General features: G+C 45.3%; 1 protein-coding gene across 2 annotated transcripts in view; it reads right to left on the bottom strand.

Annotated features, from left to right (window-relative positions):
• Positions 1–16,044, bottom strand: part of LOC147310839 (aryl hydrocarbon receptor-like) — a 35,155-nt gene extending 19,111 nt beyond the window's left edge. For both annotated transcript variants that reach the window (XM_086265489.1, XM_086265488.1), the window contains exons 1-2: positions 15,600–16,044; positions 5,360–5,550 (exon numbers count right to left, since the gene is read on the bottom strand). In XM_086265489.1, coding sequence (XP_086121615.1) covers positions 5,360–5,550; positions 15,600–15,658 — 250 coding nt within the window. In that variant the 5' untranslated portion in view covers positions 15,659–16,044. The remainder of the gene's footprint in view (positions 1–5,359; positions 5,551–15,599) is intronic.
• Between the last annotated feature and the right edge of the window lie 9,639 nt (positions 16,045–25,683).

The following is a 25,683-nucleotide window of genomic DNA, read 5'->3' as shown; positions in this document are numbered from 1 at the left end:
TAAGTCCAGCGTCGTGAAAAAGCGATCCAGGAGCTCGTCGACCCGAGGCATGGAGTAGGCATCAAAGCGTGACACTTCGTTCACCCTGCGATAGTCGACACAGAACCGTATAGACCCATCCTTCTTCGCCACCAGAACGATGGGGCTACACCAGGCGCTGTGCGACTCTTCTATTACTCCCATCCTCAGCATTTCCGCCAATTCCCTCTGCACGATTTTTCGCTTATGCTCCGGGAGCCTGTAGGGCCGTGAACGCACCGTCACGCCGGGCTGCGTCACGAAATGGTGCTTGATGAGGGACGTCTGGCCGGGCAGGGGGGAGAACACGTCCGCAAAGCGCTGTTGCAACACGACAACGTCCGCTCTCTGGGCCTGTGTGAGATGGTCATCACAAGGGAGGGAGGCGGGAATGATAGAATTTGGCACCTCAGGCCCCAACTCATCTCTCTCCTTCACCAGGCTCACCAGAGATGCGGTTTCAACCTCTCTCCACGCTTTAAGGAGATTGAGGTGATAAATCTGCGCGGCTCCTCCCCTGTCCGAGCGACCTCATAGTCCACGTCCCCGACATGCCGTGTGACCACAAAGGGACCTTGCCACTTGGCAAGCAACTTCGAGCTGGAAGAAGGGAGTAACACAAGCACTTTATCTCCCGGTGAAAATTGCCTGAGTCTAGCCCCTCTGTTATACAGGCGTTGCTGACGCTGCTGAGCCTGGAGCAAATTCTCCCGTGACAACCTCCCCAAAGTGTGGAGTTTTGCTCTCAGGTCCAACACGTACTGTATCTCATTTTTGGCGGGGCTCGGACCGTCCTCCCAGCTTTCTTTAATCAGGTCGAGCACCCCACGTGGCCTCCTGCCGAACAGCAGTTCAAAGGGAGAAAATCCCGTGGAGGCCTGGGGCACCTCCCGCACTGCGAATAACAGAGGGTCTAGCCAGTGATCCCAATTGCGTTCATCCTCGTTAATGAACTTACGAATCATGGACTTTAAAGTCTTATTCAGCCGCTCCACCAGCCCGTCAGTCTGAGGGTGGTAGACGCTGGTCCGAATAGATTTAATGCCCAGTAATTCGTACAGTTCCTGCAGTGTGCGAGACATAAACGACGTGCCCTGGTCAGTCAGTATCTCTTTCGGGATTCCGACTCGGGAGATGACCTGAAACAGTGCCTGGGCCACACTCTTAGCCGAGATGGTGCGCAGCGGAACTGCTTCCGGGTACCGCGTTGCGTAATCCACCAGGACTAACACAAAGCGGTAACCGCGTGCACTCCGGTGAAACGGCCCGATGAGGTCCATGCCGATGCGCTCAAACGGGACCTCAATGAGGGGGAGAGGGCGCAAAGGCGCTCTCGGTATGGCCGGTTGATTAACAAGTTGGCAGTCCGGGCAGGACGCGCACCAGCGGCGCACATCCGCTCGGATGCCAGGCCAATAAAATCGGGCCGTTATTCGCTCCAGAGTTTTCTCGTATCCCATATGCCCTGCCATGGGGTTATAGTGGGCCGCCTGGAAAAGCGTTTCCCGGCGGCCCTGTGGCACCAACAACTGGGTGTGTGTTTCCTCAGTCTGAGTGTCACGACTCACTCGATATAATCGGTCATTTAATAAGATGAAACGTGGGTAGGTCTGCGCGGCCTCAGGGCGCACCACGTGACCATCAATAGCCATCACTTGGTCAAAGGCTGAGCGTAGGGTGCCGTCACGAGACTGCTCCAGTGGGAAATCACCCATGGGGGACACTTCCGGGGCCGGCGGGACGTCCCGTGAGGGACCCGCCGGCTCCTCCCCCCCGGAGTCGGTGTCGGACGACCCCGCGTCACCGCTGAATGCCGCGCACATGCTACACCCCGCTTCCGGTCGTGATCGCACCCCCGCGTACTGCCCCAGTAGCTGATGAAACCCCGGCCAATTGGTACCCAGAATCAGGGGGTGCGACAGGCGCGGGCTAACCGCCGCCGTTACCCTATGTGTATGGCCCTTGTATTTTAGCAGCAGCGGCACTATGGGGTACCGGTGCACATCACCATGAACACACCTCACCTCCACCCACTCGGCCTCCAATAATGCCCCGGGGCGAACCAAGCCTTGGTGCACGAGGGTCTGTGTGCAGCCCGTGTCCACCAACGCTTGGCGTATACCCCCTCGAGTCCTTACCTGAATACTGTATGTCCCTCCTGGACCGGGGGAGGGTGCTGGGGCGCCAGCAACGCGGAACACCTGCCCCACTTCCATAAGCGGACAATCCCTCCTCAGGTGTCCCGGCTGCCCACACTTCCAACACTCCGGCCCCGGCGTTTGTGCTGCCCTCCGTGGCTCGGGGGCGGCTCCACTCGGCTCGGTTCCCCTGGACGGCACCATTGCCGCGAAAGGGTTAGTGGGGCTCAGCGCCGGCAGCCGCTCTGCCTGCCCTGGTGCCGGCACACGGCGCCTCGGGGCCGGCACTGGGGCCTGTTTGTTCGGCCTCCGTCCGGCGTCCCCGGACTCCCCTGCTCCAGCGGCAAGGTGGTCCTCCGCCAGCGTCACCGCTACCTCCAAGCTTGCGGGCCGGTGGCACCGGACCCATCTCGCCGTCTCCGCTGGCAATCCCTCCGTGAACTGCTCCAGCACCACCTTGTCCACCAGCTTCGTCTCGCCCTCCGATGTTCCCGGCTGCAGCCAGCGCACCGCCGCGTCGCGCAGCTGTCGGGCCCAGGCGAATGGTCGGTCCGATGTAGCCAGCCGACAGGCCCGGAACCGCCGGCGATGGTCTTCGGCGGTGAGCCCCAGCCTGTCCACCACCGCCCGGCTCACATCCAGGAAGCTGCACCTGGACGCCGGAGGCAGACTCAGGGCCGCTGTTTGTGCTTCCCCAGACAGCAGGGGGAGCAGCCGCGGAGCCCACTCCTCCCGCGGCCATTGGCACGCCTCCGCCGTGGCACGGAAGGTCTCCAGAAAAATCTGTGGGTCGTCCCCGTCCCCCATCCGGGGCACCGTCACCGACAGTGGCGAGGGCTTCGGCGTGGCAGCGGCCCCGACCAGCCGCTCCAGAACTTGTGTCTGTCGGTCCGTCTGCTCCCGCAGCGCGGCCAGGTGGGCACGCTGGTCGGCCGCCTGATCTCGGCTCATCGCCGCCATCTCCGCCAGCATCTGCGCCAAGAATTGCAGGGGCTGGGCGGGTGGCGCGGTCTGTGGGTCGGACATTTCCCCACCGGCACTTTCCTGGGTTTCGGCACCACTTGTGGAATACACCAGGCACAAACACACGCACACGCAGGTATGTACTGCCAAATTCCACATTTATTTGTTTGTTTACACAGCTGACTCAGTCGCACAGCCTGACAGCTCACGAGCCCAGCTGATCTCTCGCCGCTCCTCCCCGTCTCACTATAAACACAGCGGAGGGAGATCATCATTAGTACATAAACACCATCAGCCCTGTTGAGCCTTCTGCTCCACTCCTCCCCGGCAGCTGCGCCCGGGGCCACGCCTCCGCCACACAAACATCAAAGCTCCTTCACGTGATCAGGGCTGTCTGCAGACACCTCAATGCATTTTGCCACAGCAATATAAAGAAACGCACAAACACTCTTAGAACATGCAGTGAATGCACTGTTTGTAGTCTCAGTATAAACATGCCACAGTCACTTTAAGCTGTAGTACTTAAGCATTTTGCCTTACATGAAAAAGATCTGAGACCGGAACGAAACACAAGCCCACCCTCAGAGGGTCGAGCCAGTGTGCTGGTCCTAAACAAACATCAACAGGAGGCTTCGATTCAGACTGATCTATTTCAATGTTAGTTTTAGAGAAGAAGAAGAAAGTTGTACGGTAAAATCTGAAGTCCTCAAACTCTTGATCGTCTTAGTGCTTAGCTAACTGTGAATGCACTGGGAAAGTCTCCTACAGACACGGGAGCCTGTCTCACCTGTACAGACAGAAAGGTGGAAGAGGAATGCCAGCGCTCATGTGATAACATGTAATATCCATTCACACTGCAAACAGCTGGGCTGACAACAAGCACGCACACTTTTCACACACTGTCTGTTTAAAGTTGCACAGCATTCATAATTTCACTTGGTTTCAAAGATGTCTGTTACTGATAAAATCCGTCTTTGGAATTCACTTTGTGCATTTTTACCTCTACTTCTGTACGACTCCTGAACCAAGAGACGCAGACACCTGGAGATAAGACACTTCATGTCTATTGTTAGAGACAGCAACTTACTCAGCAGTCTGTCAGGAAACAACTCGGCTAAAACGTCTGTCGTACTTAAAGACAGGGATCCTCTGCAGCTGTGTACGACTCACATGTCATTGACTTTCTTCTGACTCATCAGCTTTTCAAAGCCTGCACGTTTAATTAAGGTGCAGCAACTCTTAAAAAGCATTTGAGAAATATTTGAGGCTGTTGTGGGTGTTGCTCGGAGGCAAGGTGGGGTCAGGTTAGCGGCAGTGAGGATGTGCCGTTTCCTAAAACTGGATTCCTGCGTGCTTCTCATTCCTGCCTCAGCTGTCAGATGTAGTTCAGTCACTTCCAGTGCTGGCTTCACTGCGCCCAGTTATCAAGCTTTGTCTACCTTCACTCCCACCTTAGTCTACATTACCTCATTCATACAAGTGTTTGCTTGTATTCATTATCAGTATTTTGGACTTTTGTGTCATTATTACGGTTGAATTAAAAACTCTAGCCTCTATACTGATTTATCTCTCATATATACCTTTCACTGCGTCCACTGTTTCATGCCTACTGAGTCCTACACGTCCCCCTGTTGGACTGACAGGGTTCTAGTGACACAGTGCACCTACATCTGCAGGGAGCTGCAGACAGCCTATCTGCAGAGAGCATCTGCTGCCAAACGGAGGCAGTGTCCAAAGTATGTGGTCGAACCGGTCTGTGGGCTGCTCTTCCTCGTGCTGTTGTTGGTCTCTGAGAGCCACAGAGAACAACTAAATCATATCATGCAAAGAACAGAAGGGAAACTGAGTGTTAAAGACAATGTAAAGTGTGCACTGCAGCCACTGCAGCTGCATTTCATACTGCACTCTTTATCTTTGATGCCTCTTGCATTTCTCCTGATGCTAAGCTTCTTCTCTGTTCAGGTCGGCTTGTCAACCAGCCAGCGTCTGCTCAGTGCAAGGTCGAGGTATGCGCTGTTGGCTTTGTGTGGTTAAACACATTTCTCAACCACAGTATTACTCAACACAAGAGTCGGTAAGACCAGACATATTATCGTTTACTCTGTGGTACAAAGAGCAGGCTGTCATGTGTTTGTGGCAGCGAATGTGGAGGTCAGAGTGGGCTTATCATCATTTCATTTCACCACACAGCACTGACATTTCAACAAATCTTTGGATATGCACTTGTGGCTGGTCTTTACCTTTGAAGAAGCTCTTAACCCTCAGATATCCCACGCTGAGACGGAGGACTGACAGCTTGTCCAGGCGAGAGCGCACCTCCTCAGGAAACGGCAGCAGGTCCATCAGCCTGTCAAGCTCCCCGTTCAGCCGATCCCGGTGGCGCTTTGACGGGTTGGATTTAACCACTGCATTGCCCTCACTGACCTTCTTTCTGAGGAATTACAAGAAAAAAATCTGGTTAGTGATTTCATGGCAAAATATGAATGAGCCTGGCTAACCGGGGTGCAGCACGGCACATGGATGCACTGAGTCAGCCGTGCATCAGAGCTGCATGTGTTACTAAACCGTGACGAGACAAACTCAGAGCGAGAAATCCAACTCTGATGCTAACATGACACCAGAGGAACATATCTATTGTTCTAAACACCAGAACAAAGCAGACTGGCTGTTTTTTCCCAAGGAAACAATCTTCAGCTCAGGATAAATAGTACAGACAGCAGTTTACCAGCTACACATGTTTCTTTTCCAACTATTTATTTATAAGTGACTTATGTATGTATGTATGTATGTATGTATGTATGTATGTATGTATATATATGTATATATTGTACTATTCTTAGTTAGCATATTGTCTGTCTTGTCTTAATGTTGGTTTAAAATGGAGCACTGTAACAAAAAATTATTTCCCCCAGGGATCAATAAAGTATTCTGATTCTGATTACACAACACACGTTTCCACAAGTCATTCGATCAGGAGGAAGACCAGTTTTTAACCACGACACCCGCGGACATCTGTTTGACCACCCATGCTCAAATGCAAAGGGGGAACTCATGAGGCTCACTGGAGATACATGTCATTACTCACAAATCACAAACACATGCTGAACTGGGAGGAAGACCAAGTGTCAGTGAAAGTGAGCGATCAGCACTGTTATCATTCCTTCAGTGAACACCTGCAAACTCACCGCACGAGGAGAAATACCGCCAAATGTTCAGAAAACAACCACCTGCTTAAGTCTACACGGCAGCTCACTCGTGCCAGGATCACCAGATGGAGCAAAAGCGTGAGAAGTCTCAGGAATGACAATCCTGCAGTTCAGACAGTAAACATGAAACCAAATTTGTGACAGATGCTGTTTCAGGTTCCAGCAGCGTAAGCCCAACATGGCCTACGTCACGAAACTACGAGTTATAGTCAGTCATGAATGCTACAAAGCTTTTGCTTTATTTATGTGGAAATGATCAAAGACCCTACTCTTATATTTTGTCTTCTTCTACAACACTTTAAACTTGTAACATCCAGAATTAAGATTTTAGATCGTTATATATGTTCACTATTTAAAAACAGCTGTATAATCTCTACATACATGTTTATGTCAGAAAATAAATGACAGCTGAATATCCAGTAATAAAACAGAAACTGTCAGCTTGACAGAAACAATCACTTGATTTATGTTGTGACCATTGAAGCACACACTGACTGATATGGAAACAAATGATCAGGATGACTTCTTCCATGTTCTCCCTCCTACTTCTGTGCTGAACAATAACCTGGGATTTAACTAACCAATGTATTTTAGAGATCGTTCTAAACGGTCTTTCTTGTGATAAATCACATATTTCAGACATGGATTAATTCTTATAACTGACACCAGCGTAGTGTCAACTGACCCCCAGCAACTCTAGCCATGAACCATGACTTGATGTGAGTCTGTCTGAAAACCTTAAACTGAGCAGGATTCATTATTAATGAGTAAAAAAATCATGTGTGTGATTGTGTGGATGACTGAATGTAGTGTAAAGTGCTACACAAATGCAGGCCATTTACCATTTTACAAAACTTCCACAATAATATTACGACAGGTTAAACTAGGGTTTGCCTTAAGCTGCATCCACACTCATGGCAACAGACTCATGGCGAGTCACATTTCAGGCTCTGGTTGCCCGGTTTGCTACCAGGTCATGTCTCAATCAGTGGTATTCATTACTCTCATTACTCGTCACTTTTTTCAGCTTCCCGTCCACTTCCTGATGCCGGCAGTTATTCACTTGGAGTTGTGCTGTCTACCAACCGAGGTTATCTCTTCTGCTGATTCAACAGTTTCTACATCTCCTACAGGAAATGGTAAATGTGTTGATTCTTTCTACCCTCCCGGAGCATTCAAAGCACTTTATACATTCATACAAGCACCATTTCTATCTAACAGTCACACTCGGCATTGGAGAGCAGCTTGGGGTTAGTATCTGACCCAAGGATATTTGACTGGATTAGCCAGGGATTTAACCATCAACCTTCCGATTAGCAGATGACCTGCTCTAGCAGCTCTCCCAGTGTATCTTTGCACTGTGGTAGTCATGCGTCCTCCTTTTCTTATTCTTTTCTGTGCTTTATGGTGGATGGCGCCACCAAAAAGGACCAGGATGGAGCGCCAACCAGATAATTACTGTTGCTTTACATTTTTATAATATGTATATTATCGACATATTATTTGTAATTAATTTTGCAGTTACGGTCATTATCCGGTTGTTCAGTCTGACGTCACTAGCCGTGTCTGGGTCTAAACTCCGCTGCAGGTCCATATATCAAACGATCACTGTGGCATTACTGAGAGTTGAAAAACTGTCTAAAGTCTTTCATCTTTAATAAAATGATTAGCGTTCTGCTCTACCAGGTGTAACAATTGAGTTTAACATCCAGGCATCCATGAAAACGGAATTTATGACATTTAACGGAGTTAGAAGTTAGCAGGGAGTTAGCTCGCTAGCTTCTATCTAAATACAATATAGCATGTCCTGACTGCGGGGTTTTAGAAACAGATTCAAACGTACAGCTCTGTTATCACTTCCAGCATAAATGAAGACAGAAAACTAAACAGCAGTGACGTTTGTAGGGTTACTGAAGTTGGGCTAGCTGGTATATAATGATGTGCTACGTGACCGCTAGCGACACAGCTATGTTAGCATAATATAAACAAGCTAACTTTTTTCCACTCGATAAAAGTTAACGTGAGTGTTCTCGGTGGTCAGGAACAAATGTAATCGCATGGCAGGATGCTGTTAAAGGACCAAACTTCAGCCAGGAGAACAACTGAGATAATCCATCCACAATACGAGGTTAGTCATTCATATACTGCTGCATGGGCTGGGCTGTAGTTACATCCTAAGGTTTTAAAGACTGAGCTTAAATTAATGATTAGCGGTAATAAAAGCCGAGGGAGGTCAGCAGTGATCACTGACTGTTTTAGGAGCTTTTTGAGATCAAATAGAAGAAAATACAAAACATTAAACATGTTAACAACACAAAAGCCATATTAAACACAGACTACTTTAGGCCCGGAAGCAGGATTCATCACATCATCACTTAACGACCGGATACTGTGACACCTCAACATGAAAGAGTTCAATTCATATGAACAGACTCGTCAGGGAACAGCTGTGTCTCTACAGCCGGAGGCTTTTCTTCAAATCTTTTCTTATGAAGTGGAACCGATCAGTAAACTGTGTTAGTCTAATCACATTAAACCACTTGGTTTACCAGTAACATCCCCTTCAACTACTACTGTAGCATATTTAGAGTTTGTGGCTGTCTTTCTCTCTTTACCAAAACTCTGGTTAATGGCAGGTTATTAAATTTCCTCCTGCAGCACTAACTCGACTTACCCGAGCTGTACCTTCCCACAAATGGTGCAAGCCTGACTTCACTCTCAAGAAATGCTAGCACACACAAAAGGCAGCGTTCAGAAGCATTTTTTCCACTTTGCTTTGCCATGGATCACAGGGTTGAAGACATCTGGGGACTCGCTGTATAAATGGTAAATGGCCTGTATTTATATAGCGCTTTACTAGTCCCTAAGGACCCCAAAGCGCTTTACATATCCAGTCACCCACCCATTCACACACACATTCACACACTGGTGATGGCAGCTACACTGTAGCCACAGCCACCCTGGGGCGCACTGACAGAGGCGAGGCTGCCGGACACTGGCGCCACCGGGCCCTCTGACCACCACCAGTAGGCAACGGGTGAAGTGTCTCGCCCAAGGACACAACGACCGAGACTGTCCAAGCTGGGGCTCGAACCGGCAACCGGCGAACTCCCAACTCTTAAGCCACGATCACCCGTATAAAAGGAAGATGTTTTAGCATATCTGTTAGGATTCCTCATCTCAACAGGGCAAAGCAGGGATATGAACCCAGAGTCCTCCGTCTCAGCTGTAAGGCAGCGCTGATGCTCATTTGTCTGCTCTGAACAGGCAGCGCGTCTGCCAGATGCAGAAGGATGACTCGGTGGTGCAAAAGTATGAAACACATGCTGACAAACACAGGTGGCAAAACTGGAAGCAGAAGAGTGTCCTCGACAGAGGAAAAAGAATACTTACACTAAATCCCACGTGTTCTACATACATGTGAAAAAAGACAGAGACATGACAAATGAGTGACAGTGACAATACTGGAGTCAGGACCACGAGAGCTGAAAGAACATGGTTATTCCCATCTGCGGCTGTGCGTTGTGACCTGTCTGTATCCACTGAATCACACGAGGAGATCCCCAGCACAGAAAAGCTCAAACATTAGTGACAACAAGATGTAACATTAAGTCAGAAACAGCATGAAAGGATGAGCTGTGGTAGAGGTGGGTTGCAAAATGGCTTGCAGATGCACAGAAACAGCTTGAGTAGCATGGCCTGCATGAAATAACCATTTAGGTACGTTGGAGGGCATCAGCTGAGATCTGAGGACTGTGTGAGCTAAAGTAGCCTGAATGAACTAGTACTATGCCCGACATCGCTATAAAGAGAAACGATAGAATCAGAGGAAACCTCTTCAGTAATAATTTCATCTTCAGCATTAATCCTGTGTTTAAGTCATAATCAGTGGGAACACTGTGTTTTTGGTGGTGGAAGGAACAGGAGGAGTTTTTGAAGATTAATTATGTGTCAGTTCAAATAGTTTTGCTCCCTGATTGCAAAGTTTTAGGAGAACATTTTAAAAGCTTTTTATAGAAATGTGACATTAACGCACTGAATGTTGGTAGGGATTTGGATGAAAAGTTTCCTCAGGCCAGACCTGTGCAGGAGCTTTAAAAGGCTCCAGGGTGGGACTGCTTTCCCACTTTGAGCCCTCGTCTTTCACTCTGGGAGTAAAGCACGGAGGCAGGCAGCTGCTCTGAAGGCACACGGGACGCAGAAATGACTCTGCAGCTCTCTGACCTGCACCCTGCTGGTTATATTTGATGCACTCCACATTTATTGTGCATATTTTCTGTACACACATTGGTATTTCTGCTGAATGGTAGTGTTGACAGCATACATATTATTTGCACTTTATCTTGTGACACCTCAACATGAAACAGACGTGAGTCATTAGGGAACACTTCTCTGTGTGTGTTTGGTGGCTACATCCTTTCCTTTCGGGGAAAATAATAAAAAAAGGTTAAAAGCGTGCACTGTTTGTGTACAAGTGAAAATCGAAACAAAGGCCACAGAACAAAGGGTAACGTCCTGCCACACCTCTTATCAGCATGTCTCTGTGTTTTTCACAATCCCTTTAGATTACAAGTCAAAAGAAATGTTTGCACTGCAAGTATATTATCCCCATTAATAAGGACACAACTGCTCACTGCAGCGAACGCATGCTGATGCTATAAAGCGCACACCTTTAATCCATCGTCACTCACTGGAACCACCACACTGAACCTTTAATCCACTTAGTCTGTGTTGAGTACACATTCACACACAGAGAGAGCAGCAGGTAAGGAGCCCTACACACTACCATGGAACCAGACTCATCTCAGTGCTCGTGTTTCACCTGCTCTGTCAGGATGCCTCTGGCCCGTCTCCTGTTCAAACACACAGAGCCAATCACAGAGCTTTGCCTAATATGGCTCAACTTTGATTGGTACTAGCAGCACTTGTAATCTAGTCAAGAGCTCCACCTTTTTGGACCAATCTGATAAGGGACACCTGTAAGATAGTCCAGGATGGAGCTGTGGATATAAATGTACATTTCTTCGTGTTAATATTCTTAGTCTGTAAAGGCTCATTTTGTGTTTGATAGATGTGATAAACAATGAATTCAGTTCTGTTTTCAGACGTTTTACAGGTTTTGATTACCCTGAGCGCCCTGAGCCACTTTACAGCATGAGCCAGCCTCATGTATCTCCGTACCACTCTGCCCTCCCCAAGCACACCTCACTTCTTTACTAACAAAAATGACCAGCGGTGAAAAAAGTAAAGGACACACACACACACACACACACACACACACACACACACAGAAGAATGTCCAATCATCAGTTTGTGTCCTGAACCTCAAGTGCGTTCAGTTTATGCAGCAGGACAATGAAACACACTAGGGCTGGGCGATATGACCCAAAATTCATATCTCGATATTTTTTAGCTGGATGGCGATATAAGATATATATCTCGATTTTTTTTTTAAAGCTATAAGTTAAGAACAAAAAGAGAGTTCTTAGTCACACTGTGTCCCAGATGTCACACGGGCACTTTTATTTACATACAGCGTAGATGTACATGAAGAAATTACTCAAAAATAAATTATCAGCATTTATTAAATAATCATGGTCCATAAATAAAAGAAAACAATGTTGTTTTTGTGCATAACAAAAAGCTCGCAATTGTGCAGTCAAAATGTAAACTAATAGACGCTGAGCAGAATAACAAAGAGACAGATTTCACAGCTGCACCACGTCTCTGAACAGGTGCCATTTGTGGTCCTTATACACACACAGTACGTATCACTCCGCGAGGCTCCTCCTCGGTAGCCGTAATCCTCCGACAATCCATCAAGTGGTGCAGCTCCGTAGCTTAGCAAAGTCATATTAAAACATTTTTTGACAGATTGCTGAGCGCTGTGTACCACATAAAATCGGTTCGCGGTCAGTAAGCACAACCAGAATTCATACATAAGGCGCGCTGTCGATTTTTGAGAAAATGAAAGGATTTTAGGCCATGCAGCTCCTCCGGGCTGCATGTCGTTAGCGCGGTTAGCTCGCTAACACGTTGACGCCATCCAGCCCCACGCACGGTAACTCGCTAATGGAGATTTTCCGCTTTCATCTTGTTATTGCCTGCAGGTGAAGCTATGGGGGAGGCGGAGTTGTGTTCAGTGAAGGAGAGGCGAGGCCGAGTAACGTTGCGTAGAGACAAAAGTGGACGAAAGAGAGGCAAACTTGCGGCTCCACAAGTATAATTATAACGTAACATAGACTATATCGATATAAACGATATTGTCACATCTTATATCTCGTATGAAAATATATCGATATTTTTTAAAAACTCGATATATCGCCCAGCCCTAAAACACACCAAAAAGAAGCTCCACAGGTAGAGCAGGTCATCTGCTAACTGGAAGGTTACTGGCTCAGTCCCTGGCTACTCCAGTCTGCATGCCAACGTATCCTTGGCCAAGATGTTGAATCCCAAGTTTCTCTGTGATGCATCTGTTGGTGTGTGAATGTGTTTGATAGAATGCACAGAAAAATGTGCTTGGAGGTTTTAAAGTGGCCAATCAAAGTCTGGACCCAACTCTGACTGAGATGCTCAAACATGACCATCCATGCTTGGAAATCCTCCGTGTGGCTTCCTCTTCCACACCGCTGTGAAAGGCTCGTTGGCAGTTATCATTAAAGCCTGACTACAGTTCACACAACCAGGTGTCAGGTTTAGGGAGCAACTACTTTCACATGTGGCCAGGTAGGTTATGATTCCTTTTTTTCTATAATAAATGTATAATATTAATATTTATTAGATGAAATGACATCTAAGTGTGACAAACAAAACAAAAGAAATCAGGAAGCGTGTGAACAATGTTGCTTTCACACAGAATAAACTTGGAAAATGCAGAATATTTAACATAATAGACAATGGCAAAGGAGACTGGCAACATACATGGTAAGAATATGGATGATAAAACAGATTGTGGATGGACAGATCTGCCGTGGAATGTCCCTGTGCACTGACCACAGCTTTTTACAGTCAGGCTCAATGGGTCCTTTGTGCAGCTGAGCACAGCTGGCCGTCCAGGAAACCTCAGTCCTCACTGCACAGCCCACACTTTCAGAAACACAGACGTCTACACACAGGCCGACTCTTTAGTTTGGGATTTACACCGGGAACAGCCCATACACAATAAACCAGATCGGTATAATCAGACACATCAAACCCACAGTGTTCACTCTCAGCATCTGTGTTTAACAGTTTATGGAGCTGACTCCGTTTGCACAGGAGTCCCAGAGCTGCAGACAGAAGATTTTACTATAGTCTGAATACTTAAAGCAGAGCTGAAACACTTTCCCTACATTAGGAAGGGTTAGCATTGCAGTTTTTTGAAAAGCATCTTATTTGAATACAACTACAGCTGCTGAACATAACTGCAGTTCTATGAATATTTGTGCAGCCCTCTAATTTTCCTCTTGGTTACGGGCACACTCCCAAAACACAGTTATAACCAGGAGGTAGGGGAGGTTACATACAAACACATAAAAATGTCACTTTCAGTAGCATTTGTTCAATTCAATGTCTTTTTCTACAAATGTCTGCTATTTATGTAAAATGATGTTTCATGCATCTTTATTACTGTAACTTAGAGCAACACACTTATCACTATTTAAGTAACCGGCTTTTGTTAGTGACCAAATACAATGTAAGAAGAAATAAATCCAGTTTTACTGTTTGTGTATTCCAACATATTTATCCTTCTGATGTATTAAGATAATTCAGCCCAACCGTGTTACAGTGAAATTAACAGGATTCTAACTCTAAAAGCATAAGTGTCACCAACGTCCCCTCACAAATACAGTTAGAGTAAAAGTCATAAACAAGGCTAGTTGATGACTCTAGTATTACCACCTCATTATTAGACTAAACCTGAGTTGGCCAATGTCTGAAAACATGTCGGTGGTTAATGTATCGATGGGTCCACAGCCAGCTGCTATTGTGCACGTTTTGAATTTGCATGGAAGTCTTGGAAGTTGGTATTTAGGAAATTTGACTATATAGGTCACGCTAGTGTAACAATCTGCTGTATAATAAGGTTCACAAGAAAAAAACTAAACAGAAAAGGCCATAGTACCCAGAGTTAACCCCCCCTACACACACACAGACACACACACAGAAGCCCGTTCAGCTATCTTAGTCAGGACCTTCATTGACACAATGCTTTATCTAGCCCCTTCCCCTGACCATAACCTAACTGTAACCCTGACACTAAAACCACATTTTGAGCCTCAAAAATGCTTCAAACTTGTGAGGACCGTGGGTGTGTCCTCACAAGTGACTGTTGGTTCTCAAGTATAGTAGAATGCAGATTTCGGTGCTCACAAAGATAGACAGGAACACACACACACAGGGCCTATCACAGCACAATAACCTGCAGGCAGAAACTTTAATACACAGACGCAGATTTTCATCAGTGCTAAACCATCAAAAGCTTACACTAAAAGACTCTCTCGCGTATGTAATTTGTAACGCACAGAAAGTCACAATAAACAAAAGTAACTGAAAGTAAGAAATGATCAGAGGCGGTGGCCTACTTTTCATACATCTGGTTAACAAAAACAGAAGTATGTCAAAGTAATTTAAGTACCCGCGTGTTCGTGTAACTGAGCATTAAAAGCTAGAAACGCCAAACAATAGTGTGGAAAAGAGCGAGAAAGACGCACACGGCGCGAGGCCGTATCACATTACAATAACATCAGAGGCTCGCGCTCCCCTTCCTCCACCCCGCCCTCCCCGGAGCATCGCGTGAGAGCAGCAGCCGACTCTCAAACTTGATTGTGATTAATGCGCGAGGGCAAGATATCCATGCCAGATCCAGCATGGAGGCGCATTCTTAAGGTGGTCCTAAAGGAGGAACCCTCACACGCCGTCTCAGAAACACAGCACCACATTTCAGCAAACCTTACAAGTATACGGCTTTATAATTACACACAGCTGACTTGGCGATAACGGGAGAACACAGTCCACCTTAACTGGTTTAATCTGTCATTTCCACCACAGGTTAATTTCATAACTTGACAGCGAAGTAACCGAGAGTGTCGCACTTATAAAAGCAAAGCAGTGTGTAACTTCAGTCACCTTTCTATACTGCACAGAGATTTAAAGTGAACTACAAGTTAGTTCCTGCTTACGGCTTTTTGCCCAAAGTGAAGCCTACCGTCACCCTAACACGTGTGCTCATAATGTTGTTATCAACAGCGGTAACTGCTATTATTATAAGGTAAACAGTAAAAAGTCTTACTGTTTGAGGGCGGGCTTCTTCCTTTTCTTGTTCGCATAGGTCCCCGGGTTTCTCAGCATGGTGTCACCTAGTCCTCACAGCCTTTACGTTAGAATAACTTCAGCTCGTTCACTCCTCCACTCCGGGGCTTTCATCCATCCGACAGTCCTTTATTTAGCCTGTTGATCCTAATCCCAGGTTATAGACCTGCCGAGGTCCTCGGAGGGCTGCTGCCGCCTTGACAGCTCCCGTTGGCGGTCACTGTTGCTGACCTTGGTCGGCAGCGCAGTGAGGGTACGCGGGGTAGTGCTGGTAGGTTTACTGAGAGGGGAGCAAATGGAAAAATGTTTGGCACAGAAGTCTTGTGCCGATGTCCAACCCCTCTCCTTTGGATAAACAACGCCGCCTTATCATTATTATTATTATTCAGAGTCACTCGAGTTTTCGTTCTCGCCCTTACACGGGGCGTTTTCAGGAAACGTGTGTACAGTCTGTCGAGACAGCTTTTTAAGGTGGAATGGACTCATTGTGGATGTCGAGAACGCTTGCTTTTGTAACATCCACCATATTTGCGTCTTTTGAGTTGAAAAAAAAGTTATTTATCTGAGGTGTCTGACCAAAGCAGGTCGTGACGTCATGGCCATGGTGGCAGCAATCTGTCCTGGGGACTGTGTCCCCCTATCGCTCTCTCCCTCCCTCCCTCCCTCATTCACACACACACACACACACACACACACACACACACACTGTCCGACGTTTTATTCTGTGAACACAGAGGTGTGTATATTTCATGTGAGCCAGCCTGTTTGGACCTTGATTCTTTGTATTGTGCAAGTCTGAGTAACCATTCCTGGTTTTCACTCTAAGAACTCGGGCAGCACATATCACTTTGATTTTATTAAAATTGAACTTTCTACCTATGTTCATGAGAAAACATTGTCTATTTAATTACTTTTACATTATTTCTGTGACTGCAACCGGTGAATGGACCTTCTGTCAGTGTCATTTTTCAAATGCAAATTTCTGTTTGTTCCAGGTTATCACAGAGTTTTTTATGCACAGTTCAAATCCAACCATAGGGCCTGAAAAATGACGCAACAACAGCTGCACTTCCTCTAGGCACAACATGAGGCTTGCTGCAGAAGTGAGACAGTCCAGATAAACTACGATTGTTTAAATTACAGTTTTTAAAGTTACAGTCTTATTCCGAAGGGGATTCAATTCATTTTTCACCTCAAAATTCTACACATTCTACACACAATACACTATAATGACAAAGTTAAAAATGTGCTTGAAATCCTTGCATATTTATTCTAAAAATATAACCTGAACTTAAGTATTCACAGCATTTGCAGACTTTTTTTTACGCATCTCAAGAGGTGTTCGGCTGATTCACAGAGCAGCCCTGAAGCTGTCCTTTGTTATCTTAGCTGTGTGCTTAGGGTCATTGTCCTGTTGGAAGAACCTTTGCTTCAGTCTGAGGTACAAAGTGCTCTGGAGCAGGTTATTATCAAGGGTGTCTCTGTACATCTGAACATTACTGAACTGTGCAAATGTGGAACAAGTGAAGTTCTGTCCATACTTTCCAGATGTATGGTTTTCTAGGTACCATTCAAGATGTTTGTGCATCTGTTTAGTTGAGTCGAAGTCTAGTATTTTATTAGTTTGTTCATGTTAATTTCAGATATTGAACAATTATGTAGGATTGCTTTCTTTCATTTGCACAATATCTCTCAAGTTAGAAATATCCTGTGTCAGAGAGACACTGAAAAACCAGTTCATGCATTTATTACTTCTAGGCTGGACTATATGTTATTATCAGGAAAAGTCCAATTTATCGAAAACATGGCAGAAAGCGTACTGACGAGGACTAGAAAGAGAGAGCATATTTCTTCTATGCTGGCTGTTATGTGGTAGCATCCAGTCTCTCGTCCAAATATGGTCACTTCTGGCTCCAAAAAACTAACATGACTGCAGCTAAAATGACAATAGAGGCGTGGGTAACTTGCACATCTGTGAAGGCACCATTAATGCTGAAAGGCACATACAGGTGTTGGAGCAACATATGCTGCCATCCAAGCAACAACTTTTTCAGGGGTGTCCCTGCTTATTTCAGCAGGACAATGCAAAGCCACAGTCTGCATGTGTTACAACAGCGTGGCTTCGAAGTAATAGAGTGGCCTGCCTGCAGTTCAGACTCGTCTCCCACTGAATATGTGTGGCACAATATCAAGTGCAAAATATGGCAAAGGAGACCCAGGACTGTTGAGCAACTGAAGTTGTACATCAAGCAAGAATGGGAAAAATTGATGCTTCACAATTGTAGTGTCCTCAGTTCCCAAACACTTACTGAGTGTTGTTAACAGGAAAGGTGATAAAACACAGTGGTCAGCAGGCCCCGGTCCCAGCTTTTTTGGAACGTGTTGCAGGCATTCAATTCAAAATGAGTGAAGATTTGCAGAACAACAATAAAGTTTATCAGTTTGACATATCTTGACATATCTTGACATTTGACATATTTCCATATCTTGTCTTTGTGGTGTGTTCAATTGAATATAGGTTAACAAGGATTTGCAAACCATTGTATTCTGTTTTTATTTAGTTTAACACAACGTCCCAACTTCATTGGAATTCTGTACTATTGAAATTATACCATCATATTATATCATATTAAATATTGAAGTTAAATGTGAGATGACTGTGCCACACAGTGTCTGCAAAAACATCTAATCTGGTCCTTAAGTCTGATGTCATTAGCCATGCCTGGGTCCTAAACTCCGTCCTCTTCAGGTCCCAAAGGTCCCAAACGAACACTGCAGCATCACTGAGAGTTACAAAATGTCTAAATTCTTTCATCTTTAATAAAATGATCAGTGTTGCTGCTTTACCAGGTGTAACTACTAAGTTTAACATCCAGGCATCCATGAAAACAGGATTTATTAAATTTAACAGAGTTAGCAGTTAGCAGGAAGTTAGCTCACCAGTTTCCACCTAAACATGATATAGCATGTTCTTACTGAGAGATTTCTGAAACAAATTCAAACGTACAGCTCTGCTGTCACTTCCAACATAAATGAAAACAGGAAATTAAACAGCAGTGACGTTTGTAGGGTTACTGAAGTTGGGCTAGCTGGTATATAATGATGTGCTACGTGGTGGATAGCTACACAGTTTATGTTATGCTGTTAGCATAACATAAACACAGTGAAGCTGGAGGATGAACGCTAACTTCCTCCCCTCGATAAAAGTTAACGTGAGGGTTCCTGATGGTTAGAGACAAATGCAATCGCATGGCAGGATGCTGTAAACGGACCAAACTTCAGTCAGGAGAACAACTGAGATAATCCATCCTAGGGTGACCAACTGTCCTCTTTTCCCTGGACATGTCCACTTTTCATGTTCCGGGATTTTCGAGATTGATAAAAATGTCCGGGTTTTCCTATATTCCGACAGAGGACCCATGTATGTGACGTCATCCCCAAACTGCTGCTTTGTGAGCGCTTGTTCTGTGCTCACAGACGGGACTGACAGCGCGCAGCAATGCGCCTAATGATGTTTAAAAGATCCCAAAGCGCAAGTGCATCTTTTCAGATGTACATCTTTTTGAACTGCAAAAGAAATTTCCCGATGGCCGATGTGTAAAAATAACTCAGTTGTTTGGTGGTGGCTATGGTGGAGCTTCCTCAGAGGCCAGCAGGTTGATGAGGGAAAAGGGAGGCAGGAGGAGCAGAGACCCGAGGCGAGTGTCAGGTGAACTGAACTTCAGGTAAGAAGTTATGACCTGCAGTCTATGTGGGTCAGATATAAACCAAGTTTAGGTGGAGTTTATTTTTGTTGTGCTGACTTTTTACAGTCAGTTACAATAACTCGTACTGTGTACTAGCTAGCATGAAGGAGTTTCTATACAGCTTCTATACAGATGTGTGGTGAGAGGGAAACATGAAGATGAAACCAGGAGATGTCCTTACTGAATCATCAGAGCTGAGCAGGTGATGGAGAAACAGGTTTACCTTTTAGGTGACAGGAATGAAGGGAAGTTATGAACTGTTTCTGTGAGACAAATAACACCAGGATCCTTTTCTAAGTAGCTGACAGCTGGTAACTGTGCAGGGGCGGGTCTAGCAAAGTGTTGCCAGGGGGCCAGGTAGGGCATTAACAGGGAGAGGGGGGCACAAAGAAATACTTTTCTTTCTTATTCTCATTTAAAATGCTTTTAATAAATAATTATCTGAATCTTACGACCAAAGTTTTATCTGACGTAAAATGTATAGAAATCATACATATACCAAAAAGACTGTACATCACTGTCACAACAGCGTTTCATTCAAAGGCTTTATGGCTTTTCCTGTAATACCTGGTGGGCCGGTCTCTAGTCAAAATGCCCGGGCCGATTTTTGTTCCAGTCCAGCCCTCTTTTCTTATGCAGATGAGGCATTATTTCTGTACCATTATTTAATTCCAGAGATTTTTAAGTTTGGGGGTTTTTTTGCACTTGTTGACTTGTAAAAGCCTATATTGTGGAGGTATGTAATAACGACAGGAGAGGTCTCAGTGTCTCATTCCAGCTTTATTAACTGACTCTGTAGAACTTCACATACAGTAAGCGCCAAAATCTCCACCCCAGCACTTCCCTTCAACTTGGGTGTGAGTGAAGACACCTGGTGGTCCGCCACAATATGACATATTTTATTTCACAATTCATTAACCTCACAGAGAAGGCATGGTTTAAATATGTTAAATATGTTTCTTCATGACTGAGCTAAGTGTCCTCGTTTTTGGAAATCAAAACATGGTCATCCTAATCCATCCACAATACGAGGTTAGTCATAACATACTGCTGCATGGGCTGGGCTGCAGTTACATCGGAAGGGTTTAAAAACTGAGCTTTAAAATGAACAGGGTTAATAAAAACCGAGAGAGGCCGACAGTGATCACTGACTGCTTTAGGGGCTTGTTCAGATTAAATAGAACAAGATACAGAGCATTAAAACATGTTAAAAACACAAGAGCCTTATTAAACGCTGAGTAGTCTGGACCCGGAAGCAGGATTCATCACATCATCTCTTAGAGACTGGATTAGGGTAAATTTTTGTCCTGTAAGAAAATATAGACCTCTCTGTGCAAGTGGCAATCCAGGTACCTAACGCTGTCCATCTACACACTTCTTCAAGTTGGCAGTGAGCCCTTCACCATAGCTACTATCTGAAGCCAGACCTGTTTTCTTTTCTGTTTGTTTGGTGTTTGTGTTGATTGACTGTGCTGTGAGCTGATCGATTGTTGATGTAGTGGACTTCATTTGTAATCTTCTTGGCAGGGGTGTGGAACTCCAGGCCTCGAGGGAAGGTGTCCTTGAGGGACAGATCTCACCCTGGGTCAACACACCTGAATCAAATGATTAGTTCATCACCAGGCCTCTGGAGAACTTCAGGACATTTAAACCAGCTGTGTTGGATGAAGGACACATCCAAAACCTGCAGGACACTGACCCTTGAAGCCTGGAGTTCCCCATCCCTGTTCTAGTGTGTCTTTTACTTACACAGTTGTGAGAAAGTAGAAGAGGGGAGTGAGGCATGGCACACAGGAGGGAGCATCAATGTCAGGACCTTTGGGTTTTCACAGAAAATTGAGTCTTTGGCACAGAAATCAACACTCAAGCTGTTAGAGGCAACTTAGAGGATTGGAACTTTTGTTGTCATTGTTATTATTATATATCCCATGATTACGTGAAATCCAGCATGTTATTAGAACATGTTTCTAAGACCAATCAAAAAAGGATTTGGAAGAAACGTCCAGCTTCTGAAAGTTTTTTTGTTGGGGCTCCTTCATGACAAATTACTCTATCAAAGTCACGCGGCATGTAGCAGTTAGCTTGTGGGACTGCTGAGCTGTTACTGAAGTCCAGGTTCCTTGAAAGTAGCCTTCAACCCATCTGTATTTTTGGGTTTCTTATCTTCCTCTTGACAATATCCCACAAATTCTGGATTGGGTTCAGGTCAGATGAGCAGTTGTTAACATGGTCAGCAGACCATTTGGGGGGTGCCGAGTCCTGTTGGAAAAATAAATGAACATCTCTGTCAGGCTTGATGACTGAAACATGAAGTGCTCTAAAATGTGGTCGACAGCTGTGTTGACTTTGGACTTGATAAAACACAGTGGACGAACCACCACCAACACCAGCATAACACGGCACCTAAATCATCACAGACTGGAAGCTTCACACTGAACTTAAAACACTTTGGATTCTTTGCCTCTCTACTGGATTTCTGAATGAACTATGAGCCATAATAATCACAATGATTACAAAAAGAAGCTTGAATCATTTGACTTTATGTGAAATGAATACAAAATAGTTTATTTTTTGGAATTAAATGATAAAAAAGTGGATGTTTCCAGCAGTCCCTGACAACCCAAACGTGTTGCTTTAATGACTTCATTCTGTGGACTGGGCTATTGTGATGTTACAGCAGGAAAATCGCTGCAACGCTAGAAGCACTATGGTCTAAACACATCTTTGTGTTGTGGCTTTAAAAATTCCATTAATTTTGTTGAAACTAGGAACACAGACTGGAAGAAAAACAATATTAAACATTTTAGTACAATAAAAGTTCAGGATTGTGCAAGGATTGAAATGTAAATAATTTTTTACAGTTTTGTCTTGGCACAGTATGAAGTAACAATATGATCTGGGACCACAGGTGGGTTGAGGAGCCAGAAATTGTACTCGAGTAGCATTACTTTAAATTAATATTGCTCATATAATATTACTCTGTGCTGGTTTCATCTCTGTCAGGGTGATGTCTGAAGAAGTCGAGAGGTTTCTGTCTGTGCGTGATTCTTGTGCTGTACAGACTTCCAAGCGTCTCATGTTTAACATGACAACTTTATAACACTGATGTTTTTTTCTAACTAACACTATAATCCTAAATCACAGTAACCATTAAAGTCAATATAAGTCAGTGTCCAGTGGCTCACAATTTAATGCATAACAAGCATATTTCCCAGCTTTTAAGATGCTCTCCTCTGTGGTCCAGGATGTCCTGAATCTTGAAGTACTGCAGCTGCAATCAGGGTTTTTCATCACTTCCCCGAAACGTTTCTGGATCCCGTCCTGCAGGGTATCAACACACTTCTACACATTTTGCAAGATGACTCAGCCTCCTCAGCTTCTCCAGCAGCTGGTAAAGTGTTGACAGCATGTGCACAGATGATTTCCCTTGGAGGATGTAACGGGCCATGGCAACAGGCTTCATCACAGCAGTGTACTCAGCCAAAAATCCCATTTCAGCAGCATTTAACCTAAAAAGGTTTAAAAAGATAAACCATAGCCATTCTCACAACAATATGATTACTGTGCATTGTCTGTGTGACACAGAGTTACTAAAGAAGTGTGGATTCACCCATTAGTCACACATTAATATTTACAAACAGTACAAGTTCTGTCAACAAGTTCTTGATCGTTAACGGCATGCAAACATTGCAGATTGCTTTCTCTCTATGAATGCGCACAACTCTTTGCACATCAAGGACCACGGAGCTACAACGAGACTGACGGGGTCAGAAAAACTGAAACTTGCTTACTCATGTTCCACTTTGTCGTTAGCGATGATTGACCTGCTGGTTTCATTTCACAGAGCATGACATTTTGCAGACTCTTAACTGAGACAACCTCTTGTATGTATCATTAGCAGCTTCTGCAGCAGTGGCTGATGATATAAGGTTGAGCAGATGACACGCACACACATCTTGATACTCCACCTCTAACTGCATCATCAAGAACCCTCCACCCTCCTGTCCATTGGTGGCTTATATATATATAATCCAAAGGCCGTCAAGAAGTTTGAACCACTATCTGATGTCCTGGTCCCTTGAATGGATTTCTTCTAATGCTGCGGTAAGAAAGTCAAACTTTTAAGAGGTCTACAAGTCAGTGCAAAAAAGAGATGTCATCCAGGGACAAGTGACTTGTAGGTGCTGTTTTCTGGCTGTCCAGCAGTCTGTGTGGTAGCAACATAGTTGACAGTGCTCAGTTTTTTGATGGTTATGTTCTTCTTGTTCTTGGCAGCTTCTTGTATTTTTGAGCACAAAGTTTTCCTTGGCATTACACTGAGGTTGCTAGGTTTCCGTGATATTCTTTAGGAGGCTATCTCAGCTATAGGAAATGGTTGGTTGGCCTCACCAACGTAGGTGGTTGTAGGAGGAGCAGAAGTTTCACCTGCGTAGAGCCAATGAGTTCTTCACAGGTGGCTCAGTAGAAGAGGAAGACTTTTGTCTTCCTAGTCTATTTGTTCTGTATAGATCTTAATTTTGTGGGGTTGGGCCCTCTGTTGGCAGAAAAAAGAAATCAGACTATGAAACTACATGTGACTAAGCAGTTTGTATACACTTTAAAAAAATATATTTTTCCCCCTTTTTGAAAGAAAAAAAAAGGTCATACCGTCTGTGTGTTTCCACTAAAAAACAAAAATTGTGCCATTCATATCCCGCACAAACAGTTTGTGGTGACTTACTTAGTTCCTCCTACGCCAGGAGGCGCATCGGGCATCGATGTCAGTCAGTGGCGACTGCTTAAGCTTCGTCCCAGGCAATGTCAACGGTTCTCAGATCATCAATAAATGTTCGACGCCATGTGATCTTTGGTTGAGCTTGGTTTCGCTTGCCAGTGCGTGGGAGCCATGTAATGGCAATCTTGGCCGGGCGATAAGGGGGTAGACGTAAAATATGGCCCGCAAAGCGGAAGCGCCTTTCTGCAACAACATTGGCTAAAGGGCGGGTGCCTGCTCTTTGTAAGACCTCTTCATTCGTTGTTCGGTCTCGGTAGGAAATTCTCAGGATTCACCGCAGGCCACGTTGTTGAAGCACTTTCATGTGTCGAGTAATTGCATTTGTTGAGCGCCAGGTTTCACTAGCATATAGGAAAGACAATGGAGTTCAATAGTCTGATCTTGACCCTAACATTCAGGGAGGTTTGTCTGTGAAGGTTCTCAGTCATCCAGGTCATCGTAGTCAAAGGAGCTTGCAAAGAAAAGCGTCTGGACTTCTTTAAGTTACTTGAAGACGTTTCACCTCTCATCCGAGAAGCTTCTTCAGTTCTAAGGTCAAATGGTGGAGAGTCCCAGATTTAAACGTAGTGGGAGTTTCCCCCCACAGAGGGACAAAAGGACCCCCTGATGATCCTCTAATCGCCTGAGCCAAGGTGTGAAACTGGGTGTGGGTCCCAATCAGAGAGGAGCATGGATGGTAGCAAGGTGTTTAGCAATGTTATAAGTGGCTGAGTTTTTCCTTCAGACTCTAAGCCTGAAGGGAAAAAGAAGGAACACACACATGTAAAGGAAGCACTCAAAACGTGCGGCTATCCTAAATGGGCGTTCTTAAAGTCAGCAAAGAGGCACAGAAAAGAAGACCAGACACCAGCGAGGGAGGATAAGAAGGACAGACGCAACAACATTGTCATCCCCTATGTAGCCGGTGTATCAGAGAAACTCAGGAGTTTTCTCCAAGCATGACATCCCGGTGTATTTCAGACCCAGCAACACGCTCAGACAGAAACTGGTTCACCCGAAAGACAAAACTCCAAAACACAAACTTAACAATGTGGTGTATGCTGTACAGTGCAGCGAGGAATGCTCAGACCTCTACATTGGAGAGACCAAACAGCCACTTCACAAGCGCATGGCACAACACAGAAGAGCCACCTCCACAGGACAAGACTCAGCAGTCCATCTGCATCTAAAGGTCAAAGGTCACTCTTTCGAGGATGCCAATGTTCACATTTTGGACAGAGAGGACTGATGGTTTGAAAGAGGAGTGAAAGAAGCATCTACGTCCACTGTGAGCGACCATCTTTGAACAGAGGCGGGGTTTACGACACCAACTCTCTGCCATCTATAATCCAGTTTTGAGATCCTTCCCAGACGTCTTAACGCCCACTCACATCCTGGGCCATCTGACCTCAGGAATTCGCATGATAAGGTGGGGCCAGGTTTCACAATGAGCTCACCCGAAACTCTGGCTGATTGGGACCCACACCCAGTTTCACACCTTGGCTCAGGCGATTAGAGGATCATCAGGGGGTCCTTTTGTCCCTCTGTGGGGGGAAACTCCCACT

This window comes from Aulonocara sp. 'chitande type north' Nkhata Bay, linkage group LG16 (assembly GCF_057382095.1).
Source record: "Aulonocara sp. 'chitande type north' Nkhata Bay isolate Kocher_YH1m ecotype deep benthic linkage group LG16, A_spYH_male_GT1.1, whole genome shotgun sequence".
Classification (NCBI taxonomy): domain Eukaryota; kingdom Metazoa; phylum Chordata; class Actinopteri; order Cichliformes; family Cichlidae; genus Aulonocara; species Aulonocara sp. 'chitande type north' Nkhata Bay.
This window is presented reverse-complemented; position numbering and strand designations above follow the sequence as displayed.